Source organism: Coregonus clupeaformis, chromosome 26 (genome assembly GCF_020615455.1).
Source record: "Coregonus clupeaformis isolate EN_2021a chromosome 26, ASM2061545v1, whole genome shotgun sequence".
Taxonomy (NCBI): domain Eukaryota; kingdom Metazoa; phylum Chordata; class Actinopteri; order Salmoniformes; family Salmonidae; genus Coregonus; species Coregonus clupeaformis.
Genome location: NC_059217.1, coordinates 36,191,975 through 36,212,723, shown reverse-complemented (window position 1 = coordinate 36,212,723; position 20,749 = coordinate 36,191,975). Strand labels below are relative to the sequence as shown.

Here is a 20,749-nt window from a genome sequence, read left to right as displayed (position 1 = left end):
GTTTATGTTAGATGTCATTCAATGACAAAATCTGTCACTCAAATTTACCAACTTTGTAAAAAGTGAATAATTCAGTATTTGCGGGCTAATAAACGTAACAAAAACCGTATTTATCCTTCGTGAGTCAAACAAACATGAGCCCTTAGCTAACTTTATATAAGACAATTAACATCCAAAGGTGAAATAATAGGATTGCACAAGCTACAGTAAATGAAGGTCGCTTTCCTATTGGCTCACAGTCACATGGTTCACGCACACTGAGGAAAAGGGATTACGTCAAAGTTCGCTCACTCAACTAGTGTGTAATCATTAGTCTAAACAGTTGCAAACCGTTTTTTTTTTTTTTTACGAGAGTTTCTATTGGACAAACTCAAGGTAGACCCTTCCCCGTTTCGTTCCATTTGTTTTCGTTTAAAAAAGTTTTTCAACAGAATTGGCATAAGGAATACACTCCCGGCGACCCCACTGTCTGGGTGCAATCATATCCTACTCACTGGTTCATTGTTTAGCCAGATCATTGTCCCAATTTCCAACATGAAGATACCAGTAGTTGATTTCGGAGCATACAAATTAGGGGAGAACGATGTTTCTGGCGAGCAGTTAGAGATCCTGAGCAGGCAGTTGAAAACGGCTTTTACTGAAGTGGGATTTGTTTATTTGAAGAATACTGGGATAGTGCAACAAGAGGTGAGCTGAGTTTTTTTTTTTTAAAGATGTTAGATATATTGGGCATGTCAGTGCGAGTGCGTTATGTGCTTTGGGTGACCAACATTTGGCTATGCTTTATAGGTGGACGGTGTTATGAACATATCCAAGAAATTCTTTCTGCAACCAGACGAAATGAAACTGCCTTTCAGCAGGAAAAGCTTCGCAAATAATCCTAACCATGGCTGGGTGTCTTCAGAGACTGAGAGGTATATAGACACACTGCCAAGTCAAAACATCTGGCTGTGCTTTCATGTCAAAACCCTTATTCTAGTCTATTCTAGTCATTCTATTCTATTGTATTGTATTATATTATATATCCATAGGCTCCACTCAGTATAGTGTTAATGATGACTGTTTGTTTAGTACATTGATTGAATGGTTAGGACTATCTGTATTCACAGTTTAAATCCCAAGAGACCAGGAGACCTAAAGGAAGCCTTCAACACTGCATCCCTTCATCCAGTCATAGTAAACAACCTGTCTGTCTGTCTGTCTGTCTCTGTCTCTGTCTCTGTCTCTGTCTCTGTCTCTGTCTCTGTCTCTGTCTCTGTCTCTGTCTCTGTCTCTATTGCGACAGCTGTAGACACAGCCAACTTCTCTGAGGTGGTTGTTGTTGCTATCAGTGTTAAGGTCAAGGTACAAAGTGATTGACCTCACTCTGTAGCTCAGCTGGTAGAGCACGGCGCTTGTAACGCTAAGGTAGTGGGTTCGATCCCCGGGACCACCCATACACACAAAAAAAAATGTATGCACGCATAACTGTAAGTCGCTTTGGATAAAAGCGTCTGCTAAATGGCATGTTATTTTTATTATTATACAGAGTTCAACCACTCTGATAAAACTCCATCTTGGAACAGACCTCACCAGGCCCCCCATAGGAATACATTGACAGTTGTCAAAACATGTAATCTTTTATATCCTATATTGTACACTGCTCAAAAAAATAAAGGGAACACTAAAATAACACATCCTAGATCTGAATGAATGAAATAATCTTATTAAATACTTTTTTCTTTACATAGTTGAATGTGCTGACAACAAAATCACACAAAAATTATCAATGGAAATCAAATTTATCAACCCATGGAAGTCTGGATTTGGAGTCACCCTCAAAATTAAAGTGGAAAACCACACTACAGGCTGATCCAACTTTGATGTAATGTCCTTAAAACAAGTCAAAATGAGGCTCAGTAGTGTGTGTGTGTGTGGCCTCCACGTGCCTGTATGACCTCCCTACAACGCCTGGGCATGCTCCTGATGAGGTGGCGGATGGTCTCCTGAGGGATCTCCTCCCAGACCTGGACTAAAGCATCCGCGAACTCCTGGACAGTCTGTGATGCAACGTGCCGTTGGTGGATGGAGCGAGACATGATGTCCCAGATGTGCTCAATTGGATTCAGGTCTGGGGAACGGGCGGGCCAGTCCATAGCATCAATGCCTTCCTCTTGCAGGAACTACTGACACACTCCAGCCACATGAGGTCTAGCATTGTCTTGCATTAGGAGGAACCCAGGGCCAACCGCACCAGCATATGGTCTCACAAGGGGTCTGAGGATCTCATCTCGGTACCTAATGGCAGTCAGGCTACCTCTGGCGAGCACATGGAGGGCTGTGCGGCCCCCCAAAGAAATGCCACCCCACACCATGACTGACCCACCGCCAAACCGGTCATGCTGGAGGATGTTGCAGGCAGCAGAACGTTCTCCACGGCGTCTCCAGACTCTGTCACGTCTGTCATGTGCTCAGTGTGAACCTGCTTTCATCTTTGAAGTGCACAGGGCGCCAGTGGCGAATTTGCCAATCTTGGTGTTCTCTGGCAAATGCCAAACGTCCTGCACGGTGTTGGGCTGTAAGCACAACCCCCACCTGTGGACGTCGGGCCCTCATACCACCCTCATGGAGTCTGTTTCTGACCGTTTGAGCAGACACATGCACATTTGTGGCCTGCTGGAGGTCATTTTGCAGGGCTCTGGCAGTGCTCCTCCTGCTCCTCCTTGCACAAAGGCGGAGGTAGCAGTCCTGCTGCTGGGTTGTTGCCCTCCTACGGCCTCCTCCACGTCTCCTGATGTACTGGCCTGTCTCCTGGTAGCGCCTCCATGCTCTGGACACTACGCTGACAGATACAGAAAACCTTCTTGCCACAGCTCGCATTGATGTGCCATCCTGGATGAGCTGCACTACCTGAGCCACTTGTGTGGGTTGTAGACTCCGTCTCATGCTACCACTAGAGTGAAGGCACCGCCAGCATTCAAAAGTGACCAAAACATCAGCCAGGAAGCATAGGAACTGAGAAGTGGTCTGTGGTCACCACCTGCAAAACCAGTCCTTTATTGGGGGTGTCTTGCTAATTGCCTATAATTTCCACCTGTTGTCTATTCCATTTGCACAACAGCATGTGAAATGTATTGTCAATCAGTGTTGCTTCCTAAGTGGACAGTTTGATTTCACAGAAGTGTGATTGGCTTGGAGTTACATTGTGTTGTTTAAGTGTTCCCTTTATTTTTTTGAGCACTTCTATAGCTCTGATTTCACTGTCCTTACATAACTCTTCCTGGTCTATAGAAATGGCCATCGTGGGAAGGAGTGAGTGGATTCTGTGAGATCCAGTCGTCGTTCTTCCTGCGCTGTAAGGACCTGAGTCTCCGGGTGCTCCATGTGATGGCCTACAGTCTGGGCCTGGAGGCTGAGGTCTTCCTGAGTGTACACAGACACATAGGGAGTGAGTACAGCTCTCTCTCAGGGGGTTATCTATGTACAATCACACCTGGGTGAAGGGGTGCTCAGTCCTAGGAATGTAAAACTGAAGTTGGGCAATTCCATGGTAACAGAGTGACACTGTGACTCAGATTCTTTACTTTAAAATGTATGCTACCAGTCAAGTTTGGACACACCTACTCATTCAAGGGTTTTTCTTTATTTTTACATTGTAGAATAATAGTGAAGACATCAAAACTATGAAATAATACATATGGAATGATGTAGTAACCAACAAAAGTGTTAAACAAATCAAAAAATATTTTATATTTGCGATTCTTCAAATAGCCAAGAGTGTGCAAAGCTGTCATCAAGGCAACGGGTGGATATTTTGATTTGTTTAACACTTTTTTTGGTTACTTCCATATGTGCTATTTCATAGTTTTGCTGTCTTCACTATTATTCTACAATGTAGAAAATAGTAAAAATAAAGAAAATCCCTTGAATGAGTTGGTGTGTCCAAACTTTTGACTAGTACTGCATGTCAAACAAAAACCAATGATTGCAAAATTAAACAAACCTTACAACTCTATGTACAAGGACTACTTTTAACAATGTACACACAAAATGTAACAAAAACACATTTACTTGAACAGTGCAGATGCAAAGTTTGGTAACAGAATGATGGCACAGAGCACAAACTCATTCTGTTAGACTTACATTTTAAAGTGAAAATCTGAGTCTGTGTCACTCTTTGACAGTGGAATTGCCCAGTTGAAAAATAAAGTTAAGGATGGCAGCTTATCCCCTTTAACGATATTAATTTCTAAAGCGTTTTGGAGCAAGCTTCTTTGTCAAAGCACTATTGCAACACAGTGTCAGAATGTTACAAATACACATTAATCATGGTTCCCTTTCAACGTCAATGTGTATTTTAACATTCTGACACGGTTGCAATAGTGCTGGAACCATCTTTGAAAGGACAATGTGAAAGGAAATACAGTTGGGGCTCTATTGTGTGACTCAGGCTTGATTGTTGTTGTCTCCTGCAGGTGATGAGAACGGCAGTACCCTGAGGTCTCTGTATTACCCCCCGGTGAGGAGTGACAGGGTAAAGGAGGGCCAGCTGCGCTGTGGAGAACACTCTGACTACGGCAGCATCACCCTGGTCTTCCAGAGCCAAGAGGGTGGCCTGCAGGTAAACAAGACCCCACTGAATCCTCTGGTCTTCTAGAACCAAGAGGGTGGCCTGCAGGTAAACAAGACCCCACTGAATCCTCTGTTCTTCTAGAACCAAGAGGGTGGCCTGCAGGTAAACAAGACCCCACTGAATCCTCTGGTCTTTTAGAACCAAGAGGGTGGCCTGCAGGTAAACAAGACACCACTGAATCCTCTGTTCTTCTAGAACCAAGAGGGTGGCCTGCAGGTAAACAAGACACCACTGAATCCTCTGGTCTTCTAGAACCAAGAGGGTGGCCTGCAGGTAAACAATACACCACTGAATCCTCTGTTCTTCTAGAACCAAGAGGTTGGCCTGCAGGTAAACAAGACACCACTGAATCCTCTGGTCTTCTAGAACCAAGAGGTTGGCCTGCAGGTAAACAAGACACCACTGAATCCTCTGCAGTGTCTATTAGGGGCAGGAGTTTTTCCTGGCTACATCACCTGGCAGGAAAAACTTTTTTACTGGACTACAGTGCATTGGGAAAGTATTCAGACCCCATGGCTTTTTCAATTTTGTTACGTTACAGCCCTATTCTAAAATTGATTAAATAGTTTTTTCCCCCTCATGAATCTACACACAATACCCCATAATGACAAAGCAAAAACAGGTTTTTAGAAATATTTGCAAATGTATTAAAAATAGAAACTGAAATATCACATTTACATAAGTATTCAGACTTTGTTGAAGCATCTTTGGCAGCGATTACAGCCTCGAGTCTTCCTGGGTATGACGCTACAAGCTTGGCACACCTGTATTTGGGGAGCTTCTCCCATTCTTCTCTGCAGATCCTCTCAAGCTCTGTCAGGTTGGATAGGGAGCATCGCTGCACAGCTATTTTCAGGTCTCTCCAGAGATGTTCGATCGGGTTCAAGTCCGGGCTCTGGCTGGGCCTCTCAAGGACATTCAGAGACTGGTACCGAAGCCACTCCTGCGTTGTCTTGGCTGTGTGCTTAGGATCATTGCCCTGTTTGAAGGTGAACCTTCACCCCAGTCTGAGGTCCGGAGCACTCTGGAGCAGGTTTTCATCAAGGATCTCTCTGTACTTTGCTCCGTTCACCTTTCCCTCGATCCTGACTAGTCTCCCAGTCCCTGCCGCTGAAAAACATCCCTACAGCATGATGCTGCCACCACCATGCTTCACCGTAGGGATGGTGCCAGGTTTCCTCCAGACGTGAGGCTTGGCATTCAGGCCAAAGAGTTCAATCTTTGGTTCATCAGACCAGAGAATCTTGTTTCTCATGGTCTGATAGTCCTTTAGGGTCCTTTTGGCAAACTCCAAGCGGGCTGTCATGTGCCTTTTTACTGAGGAGTGGCTTCCATCTGGCCACTCTACCATAAAGGCCTGATTGGTGGAATGCTGCAGAGATGGTTGTCCTTCTGGAAGGTTCTCCAATCTCCACAGAGGAACTCTGGAGCTCTGTCAGAGTGACCATGGGATTCTTGGTCACCTCCCTGACCAAGGCCCTTCTCCCCCGATTGCTCAGTTTGGCTGGGCTGGTCAGCTCTAGGAAGAGTCTCGGTGGTTCCAAACTTCTTCCATTTAAGAATGATGGAGGCCACTTGGGGACCTTCAATGCTGCGAAAATGTTTTGTTACCCTTCCCCAGATCTGTGCCTCGACACAATCCTGTCTCGGAGCTCTACGGACAATTCCTTCGACCTCATGGCTTGGTTTTTGCTCTGACATGCACTGTCAACTCTGGGACCTTGAATTTACCACAGGTGGACTCCAATCAAGTTGTAAAAAACATCTGAAGGATGATCAATGGAAACCGGATGCACCTGAGCTCAATTTCAAGTCTCATAGCAAAGGGTCTGAAAATAAGGTATTTCAGATTTTTATTTGCAATACATTTGCTAAAAATGTCTAAAAACCTGTTTTCGCTTTGCCATTATGGGGTATTGTGTGTAGATTGATGAGGAAAATGTTTTATTTAATCCATTTTAGAATAAGGCTATAACGTAACAAAATGTGTAAAAAGGGAAGGAGTCTGAATACTTTCCGAATGCACTGTATGTATTTGTTCACCCCAATAGCAAAGTTTGTCAAAAATAAAGTTATCCATACCTCTAAATGCCATCTTATTAGATGTTGCCATTTCCCCCATTCGTTTGGGAATGAGACCTGCAGTCACCTCAATTTCAGAACACTTTGGAGATTAACAAACTTACCAAGTGACCTGGGTGAAATATATTGTAGAATAAATGGAACCTGGATCCATTTCATTCTATTAACATGGCTAATGTGTGTTATAGCAGTAATGGGGTTAAACTGATATTAAAATGACAACTCCATAGGTGCGTACCAGGTCAGGGGAGTTCATCTCTGCTCCCAGCATCCCTGGGACAGTACTGATCAACATAGCTGACCTGATGCAGAGGTGGACCAGTGATGTTTTCCTCTCAGCGGTGAGACTTGCCCTTCCATTTGACACACTGTTACCTGATAAGATCATACAAGATGTTACAGGTTTATTGCATGTGGAAACAGAACTGCGTTCAAATACTATTTAAAATAATTTGGAATACTTAAAAGCAGTGCTTGATTGAATGTGCCTGTTGTAATGGAACCAATAGAAAAGTCCTAAAAGTGCAAACAAACCCCACCCACCTGGAAGACTAAAGGAAATGCTCAAAGTATTTGTAAGATTTAAAATAATATTCGTTAGGGCACACTGTAGCAAAACATTCTGCAACAGAAAATGAAAACAAACATTTATTTTCTTAAATTCAGTTCATTTTCTTCAGTTTGTTGCCTAGTGAATATGACTCGGGTCTCTGTGGACACAAAGGTAAATTCACCTTTGATTTTTGCATGGCACTTTCCCTTTCAGGTCCATAGGGTTTTGCTGCCCCCTGCTGGAGACTCGAGCACACGGCAGTCCCTGGCTTTCTTTGTGCAGCCGGACGATGAAGCCCTCATCACCTGTTGTGACGGGTCCAACAAATATCCCCCTGTGAAGGCAGGGGCATATCTCATTGAACGCTTCAATGATTCTTATGGGAGGAAGTGAGCATTATCTATCTAGCATTAATTATTTTATGTTAGGGAAAAAGTATGTCAGTAATGAGAGAATAAATAAGTCAAGTACAACCATTACCTCTCTCCTCTTTGACATCCCTCTATCTTCACTCCATGGGTGTGTCCCAATAATCTCTCCTTCCTCCTGAAGTGTAGCACTCGTTCACTACTCCCCACAAATGTAAAAGCATTGGATTGGTGTTGACATGAGGTAGAGGGAGTTTACATATACCAGTCATTTCCTTTTAAATATATGAAGGGAAGTGGGAGACAGAGAATCAGATAAAGTTGTGGAGATAAAGGAATATGTGAGCAGAAACCCTCCAGGTACAGCTACTGTATGTAGAACCATAGTAAAGCCCAACAACACAGTATGATATTCTAATATTCTAATGAGTCAACCACTAACATTACAGTATGATATTCTCCCCCGCTGGAGACTCGAGCACACAGCAGTCCCTGGCTGGACGATGAAGCCCTCATCACCTGTTGTGACCGGTCCAACATATCCCCCTGTGAAGGCAGGGGCCTATCTCATTGAACGCTTCAATGACTTATGGGAGGACACACAACAGAAGAAAAAGGGGGGAGTCAACCATTAACATTACAGTATGATATTCTAATATTCTAATGCGGCAACCACTAACATTACAGTATGATATATAGGCAACCGTAGTCCCTATGTAGTGCACTACTTTTGATCTGGTCAGAAGTAGCCTAGTGCACTACGTAGGGAACAGGGTGTCATTTGGGACAGAGCCAGTAACTCCCCTGGGTATGAATTCTCTCTCTATCTTATCTGTCTTCTATATTATGTTCTCCTCTCCTCCTCTCTTCTCTCCTCTATTCACTCTATTCTATCATCCACACCACATGCCAGCTTCAACACAATCCATTTACAAGTTAAAGACACACCTTGGAATAAATAGCAAAGGAAAACTACTACTAGATGTATTTTTTATTTCCCATCACCATAAATCATATTTAATAACTGAACAGTAGCAGACCTAACTTCATCTGTTCCAGACTCTGGATAGTGGATTAAAAAGACCATCAATCTCCAATGATATTAAAGTACTATTCTGAACATTACTGATATATACTGAGTGGCAAGTCAAGATATCTGCTGTTTTTTATTGTTTGGTCAATAGCACCACCAGCTGGACAGGTTTAATGTTGCTTGACTGAGCAGTATGGGAGAATAAAATATGCCAAACTTAGGGTCGGTTTCCTGGACATCTCCATTGAACATGCTTTTTAGTCTAGGACTAGGTTTCATCTGTGTCCGGGAAACCGGCCCATATAGTTCAATTAGCAAGTAAGTAACACTACCTGTTCCATGATACTGAGGAAAATGACATTGAGACAGAGAACCAATTGAGAAAACATTTCAATGGTTCTGAATGCAAACCAACATACATTAACAGCAAACATCATGATTAATGTAAATGTAGACAATTAAAACATTGCATTTGATAAAAATACATCATTATGTTTTAATTAAACTCTGAAGATTAAATCAGTCAGACAAAAATAATTGTACAGAAAAACAGAGCATTATATCTGGGGACCATCACCACCAGCATGACTAGTATCTACAGTGAGGGAAAAAAGTATTTGATCTCCTGCTGATTTTGTACGTTTGCCCATTGACAAACAAATGATCAGTCTATAATTTTAATGGTAGGTTTATTTGAACAGTGACAGACAGAATAACAACAACAAAATCCAGAAAAACGCATGTCAAAAATGTTATACATTTATTTGCATTTTAATGAGGGAAATAAGTATTTGACCCCCTCTAAATCAGAAAGATTTCTGGCTCCCAGGTGTCTTTTTTTTATAGACCAAAGAGCTCTCCAAGGATGTCAGGGTCAAGATTGTAGACCTACACAAGGCTGGAATGGGCTACAAGACCATCGCCAAGCAGCTTGGTGAGAAGGTGACAACAGTTGGTGTGATTATTCGCAAATGGAAGAAACACAAAATAACTGTCAATCTCCCTCGGCCTGGGGCTCCATGCAAGATCTCACCTCGTGGAGTTGCAATGATCATGAGAACGGAGAGGAATCAGCCCAGAACTACACGGGAGGATCTTGTCAATGATCTCAAGGCAGCTGGGACCATAGTCACCAAGAAAACAATTGGTAACACACTACGCTGTGAAGGACTGAAATCCTGCAGCGCCCGCAAGGTCCCCCTGCTCAAGAAAGCACACATACATGCTCGCCTGAAGATTGCCAATGAACATCTGAATGATTCAGAGGAGAACTGGGTGAAAGTGTTGTGGTCAGATGAGACCAAAATGGAGCTCTTTGGCATCAACTCAACTCACCGTGTTTGGAGGAGGAGGAATGCTGCCTATGACCCCAAGAACACCAATCCCACCGTCAAACATGGAGGTGGAAACATTATGCTTTGGGGGTGTTTTTCTGCCAAGGTGACAGGACAACTTCACCACATCAAAGGGACGATGGACAGGGCCATGTACCTTCAAATCTTGGGTGAGAACCTCCTTCCCTCAGCCAGGGCATTGAAAATGGGTCGTGGATGGGTATTCCAGCATGAGAATGACCCAAAACACACGGCCAAGGCAACAAAGGAGTGGCTCAAGAAGAAGCACATTAAGGTCCTGGAGTGGCCTAACCAGTCTCCAGACCTTAATCCCATAGAACATCTGTGGAGGGAGCTGAAGGTTAGAGTTGCCAAACGTCAGGCTCGAAACCTTAATGACTTGGAGAAAATCTGCAAAGAGGAGTGGGACAAAATCCCTCCTGAGATGTGTGCAAACCTGGTGGCCAACTACAAGAAACGTCTGACCTCTGTGATTGCCAACAAGGGTTTTGCCACCAAGTACTAAGTCATGTTTTGCAGAGGGGTCAAATACTTATTTCCCTCATTAAAATGCAAATCAATTTAGAAAATTTTTGACCTGCGTTTTTCTGGATTTTGTTGTTGTTATTCTGTCTCTCACTGTTCAAATAAACCTACCATTAAAATTATAGACTGATCATGTCTTTGTCAGTGGGCAAACGTACAAAATCAGCAGGGGATCAAATACTTTTTTCCCTCACTGTAGGTCAAATAGGGGAGAGGCATTGTGCCGTGAGGTGTTGCTTTATCAGTTTTTTTTTAACCAGGTTTGCTGTTTATTTGAGCAAAATGAGATGGGACGGAGTTCCATGCAATAATGGCTCTATATAATACTGTACGCTTTCTTGAATTTGTTCTGGATTTGGGGACTGTGAAAAGACCTCTGGTGGCATGTCTGGTGGGGAAAGTGTATGTGTCAGAGCTGTGTGTAAGTTGACTATGCCAACAAATTGGGATTTTCAACGCATTAATGTTTCTTATAAAAATAACATTTTGCTAATTTGGTATAGAGCAGACCTAACCCACTCTATTAAATTAGTCAAAACAGGAACATTTTACATCTGGCTAGAAATTAATAAGGAAATTATCTCAACAGAGAAATGTCCTCATGACCTATATCCCCCCAATAGAATCCCCATACTTTAACGATGACAGCTTCTCCATCCTAGAGGGGGAGATCAACCATTTCCAGGCCCAGGGACATGTACTAGTCTGTGGCGACCTAAATGCCAGAACTGGACAAGAACCTGACACCCTCAGCACACAGGGGGACAAACACCTACCTGGAGGTGACAGCATTCCCTCCACCCATATGCCCCCCTAGACACAACTATGACAACATAACCAACAAAATTGGGTCACAACTCCTGTGGCTCTGTCGGACGCTGGGTATGTACAGTTGAAGTCGGAAGTTTACATACACCATAGCCAAATACATTTAAACTCAGTTTTTCACAATTCCTGACATTTAGTCCTAGTAAAAAGTCCCTGTCTTAGGTCAGTTAGGATCACCACCACTTTATTTTAAGAATGTGAAATGTCAGAGTATTATTTTCAGCTTTTATTTCTTTCATCACATTCCCAGTGGGTCAGAAGTTTACATACACTCAATTTGTATTTGGTAGCATTGCCTTTAAATTGTTTAACTTGGGTCAAACGTTTCAGGTAGCCTTCCACAAGCTTCCCACAATAAGTTGGGTGAATTTTGGCCCATTCCTCCTGACAGAGCTGGTGTAACTGAATCAGGTTTGTAGGCCTCCTTGCTCGCACACACATTTTCAGTTCTGCCCACACATTTTCTATAGGATTGAGGTCAGGGCTTTGTGATGGCCACTCCAATACCTTGACTTTGTTGTCCTTAAGCCATTTTGCCACAACTTTGGAAGTATGCTTGGTGTTATTGTCCATTTGGAAGACCCTTTTGCAACCAAGCTTTAACTTCCTGACTGATGTCTTGAAATGTTGCTTCAATATATCCACATAATTTTCCTTCCTCATGATGCCATCTATTTTGTGAAGTGCACCAGTCCCTCTTGCAGCAAAGCACCCCCACAGCATGATGCTGCCACCCCCGTGCTTCACGGTTGGGATGGTGTTCTTCGGCTTGCAAGCATACCCCTTTTTCCTCCAAACATAACGATGGTCATTATAGCCAAACAGTTCTATTTTTGTTTCATCAAACCAGAGGATATTTCTCCAAAAAGTACAATCTTTGTCCCCATGTGCAGTTGCAAACCGTAGTCTGGCTTTTTTATGGCGGTTTTGGAGCAGTGGCTTCTTCCTTGCTGAGCGGCCTTTCAGGTTATGTCAATATAAGACTTGTTTTACTGTGGATATAGATACTTTTGTACCTGTTTCCTCCAACATCTTCACAAGGTCCTTTGCTGTTGTTCTGGGATTGATTTGCACTTTTTGCACCAAAGTACGTTCATCTCTAGGAGACAGAACGCGTCTCCTTCCTGAGCGGTATGACGGCTGCGTGGTCCCATGGTGTTTATACTTGCGTGCTATTGTTTGTACAGATGAACATGGTACCTTCAGGCATTTGGAAATTGCTCCCAAGGATGAACCAGACTTGTGGAGGTCTACTATTTTTTTCTGAGGTCTTGGTTGATTTTCCCATGATGTCAAGCAAAGAGGCACTGAGTTTGAAGGTAGGCCTTGAAATACATCCACAGGTACACCTCCAATTGACTCAAATTATGTCAATTAGCCTATCAGAAGCTTCTAGAGCTATGACATCATTTTCTGGAATTTTCCAAGCTGTTTAAAGGCACAGTCAACTTAGTGTATGTAAACTTCGGACCCACTGGAATTGTGATACAGTGAATCATAAGTGAAATAATCTGTCTGTAAACAATTGTTGGAAAAATGACTTGTGTCATGCACAAAGTAGATGTCCTAACCGACTTGCCAAAACTATAGTTTGTTAAGAAGTAATGTGTGGAGTGGTTGAAAAACTAGTTTTAATGACTCCAACCTAAGTGTATGTAAACTTCCGACTGATCACCCCAATCCACAAAAGTGGAGACAAATTTGACCCCAATAACTACCATGGGATATGCGTCAACAGTAACCTTGGGAAGATTCTCTGCATTATCATTAACAGCAGACTCGTACATTTCCTCAGCGAAAACAACGTACTGAGCAAATTTCAAATAGGCTTTTTACCAAATTACCGTACGACAGACCACGTATTCACCTGCACACCCTAATTGACAAACAAACAAACCAAAACAAAGGCAAAGTCTTCTCATGCTTTGTTGATTTCAAAAAAGCTTTCGACTCAATTTTGCATGAGGGCCTGCTATACAAATTGATGGAAAGTGGTGTTGGGTGTAAAACATACAACATTATAAAATCCTTGTACACAAACAACAAGTGTGCGGTTAAAATTGGCAAAAAACACACACATTTCTTAATGTGTAGCTTAAGCCCCACCCTCTTCAACATATATATATCAACGAATTGGCGAAGGCACTAGAACAGTCTGCAGCACCTGGCCTCACCCTACTAGAATCTGAAGTCAAATGTCTACCATTTGCTGATGATCTGGTGCTTCTGTCCCGAACCAAGGAGGGCCTAGAGCAACACCTAGATCTTCTGTACAGATTCTGTCAGACCTGGGCCCTGACAGTAAATCTCAGTAAGACAAAAATAATGGTGTTCCAAAAAAGGTCCACAAATACAAATTCCATCTACACCATTGCCCTAGAGCATACAAAAAACTATATATACCTCGGCCTAAACATCAGCGCCACAGGTAACTTCCACAAAGCTGTGAACGATCTGAGAGACGAGGCAAGAAGGGCAAACCGGATGGACATCATGAAAATGATCGGAGAGGTTGAGAGTAGAAGAAGTTCAGGAGAAAAAACAAACAAAATATAATTATTGTAAAATTGACTGTGTCCATAAAATGTATATAGTAAGTATAAGCTGGAAGTAGAGGCCTAAGCATTGTTGTTCACTAGTTTACTCCAATTAGGGAAAGGGTGATGGGGTTGGAAAGTAATAAAGGGGATATATATATTTTTTTAAAGGATATGTATGTGTATGTATGTATGTATGTATATACAGTGGGGGAAAAAAGTATTTAGTCAGCCACCAATTGTGCAAGTTCTTCCACTTAAAAAGATGAGAGAGGCCTGTCATTTTCATCATAGGTACACGTCAACTATGACAGTCAAAATGAGAGAAAAAAAATCCAGAAAATCACATTGTAGGATTTTTTATGAATTTATTTGCAAATTATGGTGGAAAATAAGTATTTGGTCAATAACAAAAGTTTCTCAATACTTTGTTATATACCCTTTGTTGGCAATGACACAGGTCAAACGTTTTCTGTAAGTCTTCACAAGGTTTTCACACACTGTTGCTGGTATTTTGTCCCATTCCTCCATGCAGATCTCCTCTAGAGCAGTGATGTTTTGGGGCTGTCGCTGGGCAACACGGACTTTCAACTCCCTCCAAAGATTTTCTATGGGGTTGAGATCTGGAGACTGGCTAGGCCACTCCAGGACCTTGAAATGCTTCTTACGAAGCCACTAATTTGTTGCCCGGGCGGTGTGTTTGGGATCATTGTCATGCTGAAAGACCCAGCCACGTTTCATCTTCAATGCCCTTGCTGATGGAAGGAGGTTTTCACTCAAAATCTCACGATACATGGCCCCATTCATTCTTTCCTTTACACGGATCAGTCGTCCTGGTCCCTTTGCAGAAAAACAGCCCCAAAGCATGATCAATCAATCAATCAATTTTATTTTATATAGCCCTTCTTACATCAGCTAATATCTCGAAGTGCTGTACAGAAACCCAGCCTAAAACCCCAAACAGCTAGTAATGCAGGTGTAGAAGCACGGTGGCTAGGAAAAACTCCCTAGAAAGGCGAAAACCTAGGAAGAAACCTAGAGAGGAACCAGGCTATGAGGGGTGGCCAGTCCTCTTCTGGCTGTGCCGGGTGAAGATTATAACAGAACCATGCCAAGATGTTCAAAATGTTCATAAGTGACAAGCATGGTCAAATAATAATCAGGAATAAATCTCAGTTGGCTTTTCATAGCCGATCATTAAGAGTTGAAAACAGCAGGTCTGGGACAGGTAGGGGTTCCATAACCGCAGGCAGAACAGTTGAAACTGGAATAGCAGCAAGGCCAGGCGGACTGGGGACAGCAAGGAGTCACCACGGCCGGTAGTCCCGACGTATGGTCCTAGGTGCTCAGGTCTCTCAGTTGGCTTTTCATAGCCGATCATTAAGAGTTGAAAACAGCAGGTCTGGGACAGGTAGGGGTTTCGTAACCGCAGGCAGAACAGTTGAAACTGGAATAGCAGCAAGGCCAGGCGGACTGGGGACAGCAAGGTGTCATCATGCCCGGTAGTCCTGACGTATGGTCCTAGGGCTCAGGTTCTCAGAGATGATGTTTCCACCCCCATGCTTCACAGTAGGTATGGTGTTCTTTGGATGCAACTCAGCATTCTTTGTCCTCCAAACACAACGAGTTGAGTTTTTACCAAAAAGTTCTATTTTGGTTTCATCTGACCATATGACATTCTCCCAATCCTCTTCTGGATCATCCAAATGCACTCTAGCAAACTTCAGACGGGCCTGGAGATGTACTGGCTTAAGCAGGGGGACACGTCTGGCACTGCAGGATTTGAGTCCCTGGCGGCGTAGTGTGTTACTGATGGTAGGCTTTGGTTACTTTGGTCCCAGCTCTCTGCAGGTCATTCACTAGGTCCCCCCGTGTGGTTCTGGGATTTTTGCTCACCGTTCTTGTGATCATTTTGACCCCACAGGGTGAGATCTTGCGTGGAGCCCCAGATCGAGGGAGATTATCAGTGGTCTTGTATGTCTTCCATTTCCTAATAATTGCTCCCACAGTTGATTTCTTCGAACCAAGCTGCTTACCTATTGCAGATTCAGTCTTCCCAGCCTGGTGCAGGTCTACAATTTTGTTTCTGGTGTCCTTTGACAGCTCTTTGGTCTTGGCCATAGTGGAGTTTGGAGTGTGACTGTTTGAGGTTGTGGACAGGTGTCTTTTATATTGATAACAAGTTCAAACAGGTGCCATTAATACAGGTAACGAGTGGAGGACAGAGGAGCCTCTTAAAGAAGAAGTTACAGGTCTGTGAGAGCCAGAAATCTTGCTTGTTTGTAGGTGACCAAATACTTATTTTCCACCATAATTTGCAAAAAAATTCATTAAAAATCCTACAATGTGATTTTCTGGATTTTCTTCTCTCAATTTGTCTGTCATAGTTGACGTGTACCTATGATGAAAATTACAGGCCTCTCTCATCTTTTTAAGTGTGAGAACTTGCACAATTGGTGGCTGACTAAATACTTTTTTCCCCCACTGTATATAGATATAACTATGACAGTCATGTCAACCACCTCCTAACCTTCTACTGCACCACTGTGACTGACTAGGATAGACACTTCAAAACAAACTTCCTTTTGATTTTTGTTTGACTATCTGTTTTTTCCATGTATGAATCAGTTATTCAATGCGTTTCTATGGGCATTACAAAATTCAATGTTTCATAAATCTTTGTAGTGACTGTGTGTATTGATTCACCATCCAAAGTGTAACTAATAATTTCACCATGCTCAAAGGGATATTCAATGTCTACTTTTTGTTTTTACCCATCTATCAGTAGATGTCCTTCTTTCGAGGCATTGGAAAACCTCCCTGGTCTTTGTGGTTGGATCTGTGATTGAAATTCACTGCTCGACTGAGGGACCTTACAGATAATGTTATGTGTGGGGTGCAGAGATGAGGTAGTCATTCAAAAATCATGTTAAAAACACTATTATTGCACACAGAGCATGTCCATGCAACTTATTATGTGACTTGTTAAGCACATTTTTACTCCTGAACTTATTTAGGCTTGCCATAACAAAGGGGTTGAATACTTATTGACTCAAGACATTTCAGCTTAACATTTTTAATTAATTTGTAAAAATGTCGAAAAACATAATTCCACTTTGACATTATGGGGTATTGTGTGTATGCCAGTGACAAGAACATCTCAATGTAATCCATTTTTAAAATCAGGCTGTAACACAACAAAATGTGGTAAAAGTCAACGGGTGTGAATACTTTCTGAAGGCACTGTAAGTTGAGCAAGGTCTGAGTTGTTTCCGCGATTAGTTTGGTTGGAGTTAGAAGAGACCAAAGTAGCTTTTCAGATAAGCAGTAGGTGGAGCTGTATAACTATGACAGTCATGTCAACCACCTCCTAACCTTCTACTGCACCTGTGTAATATATCCCCTGGTGAAGACAGGGGCCTGACTCTGACTACTCTTATGGGAGGAAGTGAGCATTTCCCATGTTAATAGTAAATATTGGGCTATGTACACTACTAGCCTGTTGCATTGAGACTTGTCTTGTGAAAACCTGGAGCCAAAACGTTGACAATAAAAAGTATTTATACCTGTTTTTGCTTTACATCAGTTTAAACACAATGATACAAACAAAACCAAGCTGTAAATGTCTTCATTTGAAGTACAGCCATATGGATTTCTTGAGTAAGCAGTTGGGACAGATGTGATTAAGAATACAACAGCAAACCTGTATGGAGCGATTTCAGTGCGGCCTGTGAGGGGAACAGAAGACAGATCCATGTTCCAGACAGTCTAAACTTTCAGGATTGGGGTCATAATAGCTAGAGCCAAATGCCACATTGGTTCTGTTTACCACAGAGAGCATTTTATTCTGTCTGTTCTCCTCTACCTTACCTGGCTGGCAAAGTACCAGGATGTTATCTCTGCTTTTGAATCTGAATTTAGACTGAATTTGAAAACTGAATCTGAAATCTGAGAAGTTGAATGTATGAAACTTTAATAAATTTAGAATTATAGTTTGTAAACTTGATACAGACACTGAATGCAATATCAATCATTTAGACTCAAGGGCCACATCAGGATTTAGAAAATCTATGGAGGGCCGCACAGATTCTTTTTGGACCGGTTTGCGGGCCAGAAAATTGACAGTTATTTCCAAACACATAGGTCCATAATAATTTCTACATATGACTTTCTATCTGGTTTTCAACGTTCAAGTGTAGTGTGGTATTTTTTATATTTTTTAGGAAAACCACTGCAGGCCACATTTTAATCGGATCCGTCCTACAGGCCGTATTTTGCCCAACCCTGATGAAGACCACGCTAAATTAGAAATGGTGGTTTGGTTCCTGACTCAAAGAGAAGACACTGCTGTGCTCCACAACTAAGGCTGCCTAACCGGCATAACAGATACATCTCTTTATATGGCTTTGGGACACATCTATATACAGTATGGCTCTGGGTGGAATGATGGGTATTGTGTTGGTTTCAGTCTGTAAAGGATTGGGTGGACCAGAGAATGGCCAGACCTGTTGGTTTCAGTCTGTAAAGGATTGGGTGGACCAGGGAATGGCCAGACCTGTTGGTTTCAGTCTGTAAAGGATTGGGTGGACCAGAGAATGGCCAGACCTGTTGGTTTCAGTCTGTAAAGGATTGGGTGGACTAGAGAATGGCCAGACCTGTTGGTTTCAGTCTGTAAAGGATTGGGTGGACCAGAGAATGGCCAGACCTGTTGGTTTCAGTCTGTAAAGGATTGGGTGGACCAGGGAATGGCCAGACCTGTTGGTTTCAGTCTGTAAAGGATTGGGTGGACCAGAGAATGGCCAGACCTATTGGTTTCAGTCTGTAAAGGATTGGGTGGACCAGAGAATGGCCAGACCTGTTGGTTTCAGTCTGTAAAGGATTGGGTGGACCAGAGAATGGCCAGACCTGTTGGTTTCAGTCTGTAAAGGATTGGGTGGACCAGGGAATGGCCAGACCTGTTGGTTTCAGTCTGTAAAGGATTGGGTGGACCAGAGAATGGCCAGACCTGTTGGTTTCAGTCTGTAAAGGATTGGGTGGACCAGAGAATGGCCAGACCTGTTGGACAGAAGCTACTGTAGTCAGACATGCAACCAGGTGATTAAGACCATGATTCCACCCTCACAGGGATATAGTACAGAAGAATATCCATGGTATTAAGTATAGAAGAATATCCATGGTATTAGGTATAGAAGAATATCCATGGTATTAAGTTTAGAATAATATCCATGGTATTAAGTATAGAAGAATATCCATGGTATTAAGTATAGAAGAATATCCATGGTATTAAGTTTAGAATGATATCCATGGTATTAAGTATTGTAGAACATCCATGGTATTAAGTATAGAAGAATATCCATGGTATTAAGTTTAGAATGATATCCATGGTATTAAGTATTGTAGAACATCCATGGTATTAAGTATAGAAGAATATCCATGGTAAACAGACAGTCACCACTAAGATAAATGAAATACCAATCCCACTATTGTCAGTATCAACCACAATGGGACAATTAACAACGTTCATAGTCCACTTTAAACCAGGAAGAATGGCAGTTTATGGCAGGTTAAAAAGAGGTGGCCAACATTGAATTACAGTACCATAATAGTTTCTTGATTAACAAAGTCCAATTAAAACCAATGTAATACTAATAACGATTTATGCCTTCATTGTCATTGATGTGAAGCCAATATGAGTTTGTATCTGTGTATGGGCAATTATTAATGTCAGGAATGAATCAGCAAGACTATTTAAAGCGTATCGAAATAGACATTAATTTGACCTTCATTTTCCCACCTCTGTAAATGATTTAACCAAATGTTTTTTGTATATTAAACATGTTTCTCCACATAATCAATGTCACTGTGTAGCCTACCTAGCCTACCTAACTAGGTAGAAAACTAAATACTGGACACATTCTGCTAATATTCAGGAACAAAAACTCTTCCCACTTCTCCCAAAGCACTTCCCTCTAGAACTGTGCACTGGTTGTCAAGGAGGTTATAATAAATGTTAATAATAAATGTTAACTTTCACTGCTATGCGGATGACACACAGCTGTACATTTCAATGAAACATGGTGAAGCCCCAAAATTGCCCTCGCTAGAAGCCTGTGTTTCAGACATAAGGAAGTGGATGGCTGAAAACTTTTTACTTTTAAACTCGGACAAAACAGAGATGCTTGTTCTAGGTCCCAAGAAACAAAGAGATCTTCTGTTAAATCTGACAATTCATCTAGATGGTTGTAAAGTCGTCTCAAATAAAACTGTGAAGGACCTCGGTGTTACTCTTGACCCTGATCTCTCTTTTGACGAACATATCAAGACTGTTTCAAGGACAGCTTTTTTCCATCTACGTAACATTGCAAAAATCAGAAATTTTCTGTCCAAAAATGATGCAGAAAAATTAATCCATGCATTTGTTACTTCTAGGTTAGACTACTGCAATGCTCTATTTTCCGGCTACCCGGATAAAGCACTAAATAAACTTCAGTTAGTGCTAAATACGGCTGCTAGAATCCTGACTAGAACCAAGAAATTTGATCATATTACTCCAGTGCTAGCTTCCCTACACTGGCTTCCTGTTAAGGCAAGGGCTGATTTCAAGGTTTTACTGTTAACCTATAAAGCGTTACATGGGCTTGCTCCTACCTATCTTTCCGAGTTGGTCCTGCCGTACATACCAATACGTACGCTACGGTCACAAGACGCAGGCCTCCTAATTGTCCCTAGAATTTCTAAGCAAACAGCGGGAGGCAGGGCTTTCTCCTATAGATCTCCATTTTTATGGAACAGTCTGCCTACCCATGTGAGAGACGCAGACTGGGTCTCAACCTTTAAGTCTTTACTGAAGACTTAT

At 42.2% G+C, this 20,749-nt stretch overlaps 1 protein-coding gene across 1 annotated transcript; it reads left to right on the top strand.

Moving 5' to 3' along the window:
- Window positions 1-386: 386 nt before the first annotated feature.
- si:dkey-10o6.2 (uncharacterized protein LOC100124608 homolog) lies at window positions 387-7,723 on the top strand. Its single transcript, XM_041849756.2, has 7 exons — window positions 387-687; window positions 790-914; window positions 1,110-1,176; window positions 3,271-3,427; window positions 4,455-4,600; window positions 6,925-7,035; window positions 7,461-7,723. Exons 1-7 carry the CDS (start codon window positions 535-537, stop codon window positions 7,638-7,640), a joined length of 939 nt encoding a protein of 312 aa, XP_041705690.1. The 5' UTR covers window positions 387-534; the 3' UTR covers window positions 7,641-7,723.
- Window positions 7,724-20,749: the final 13,026 nt, after the last annotated feature.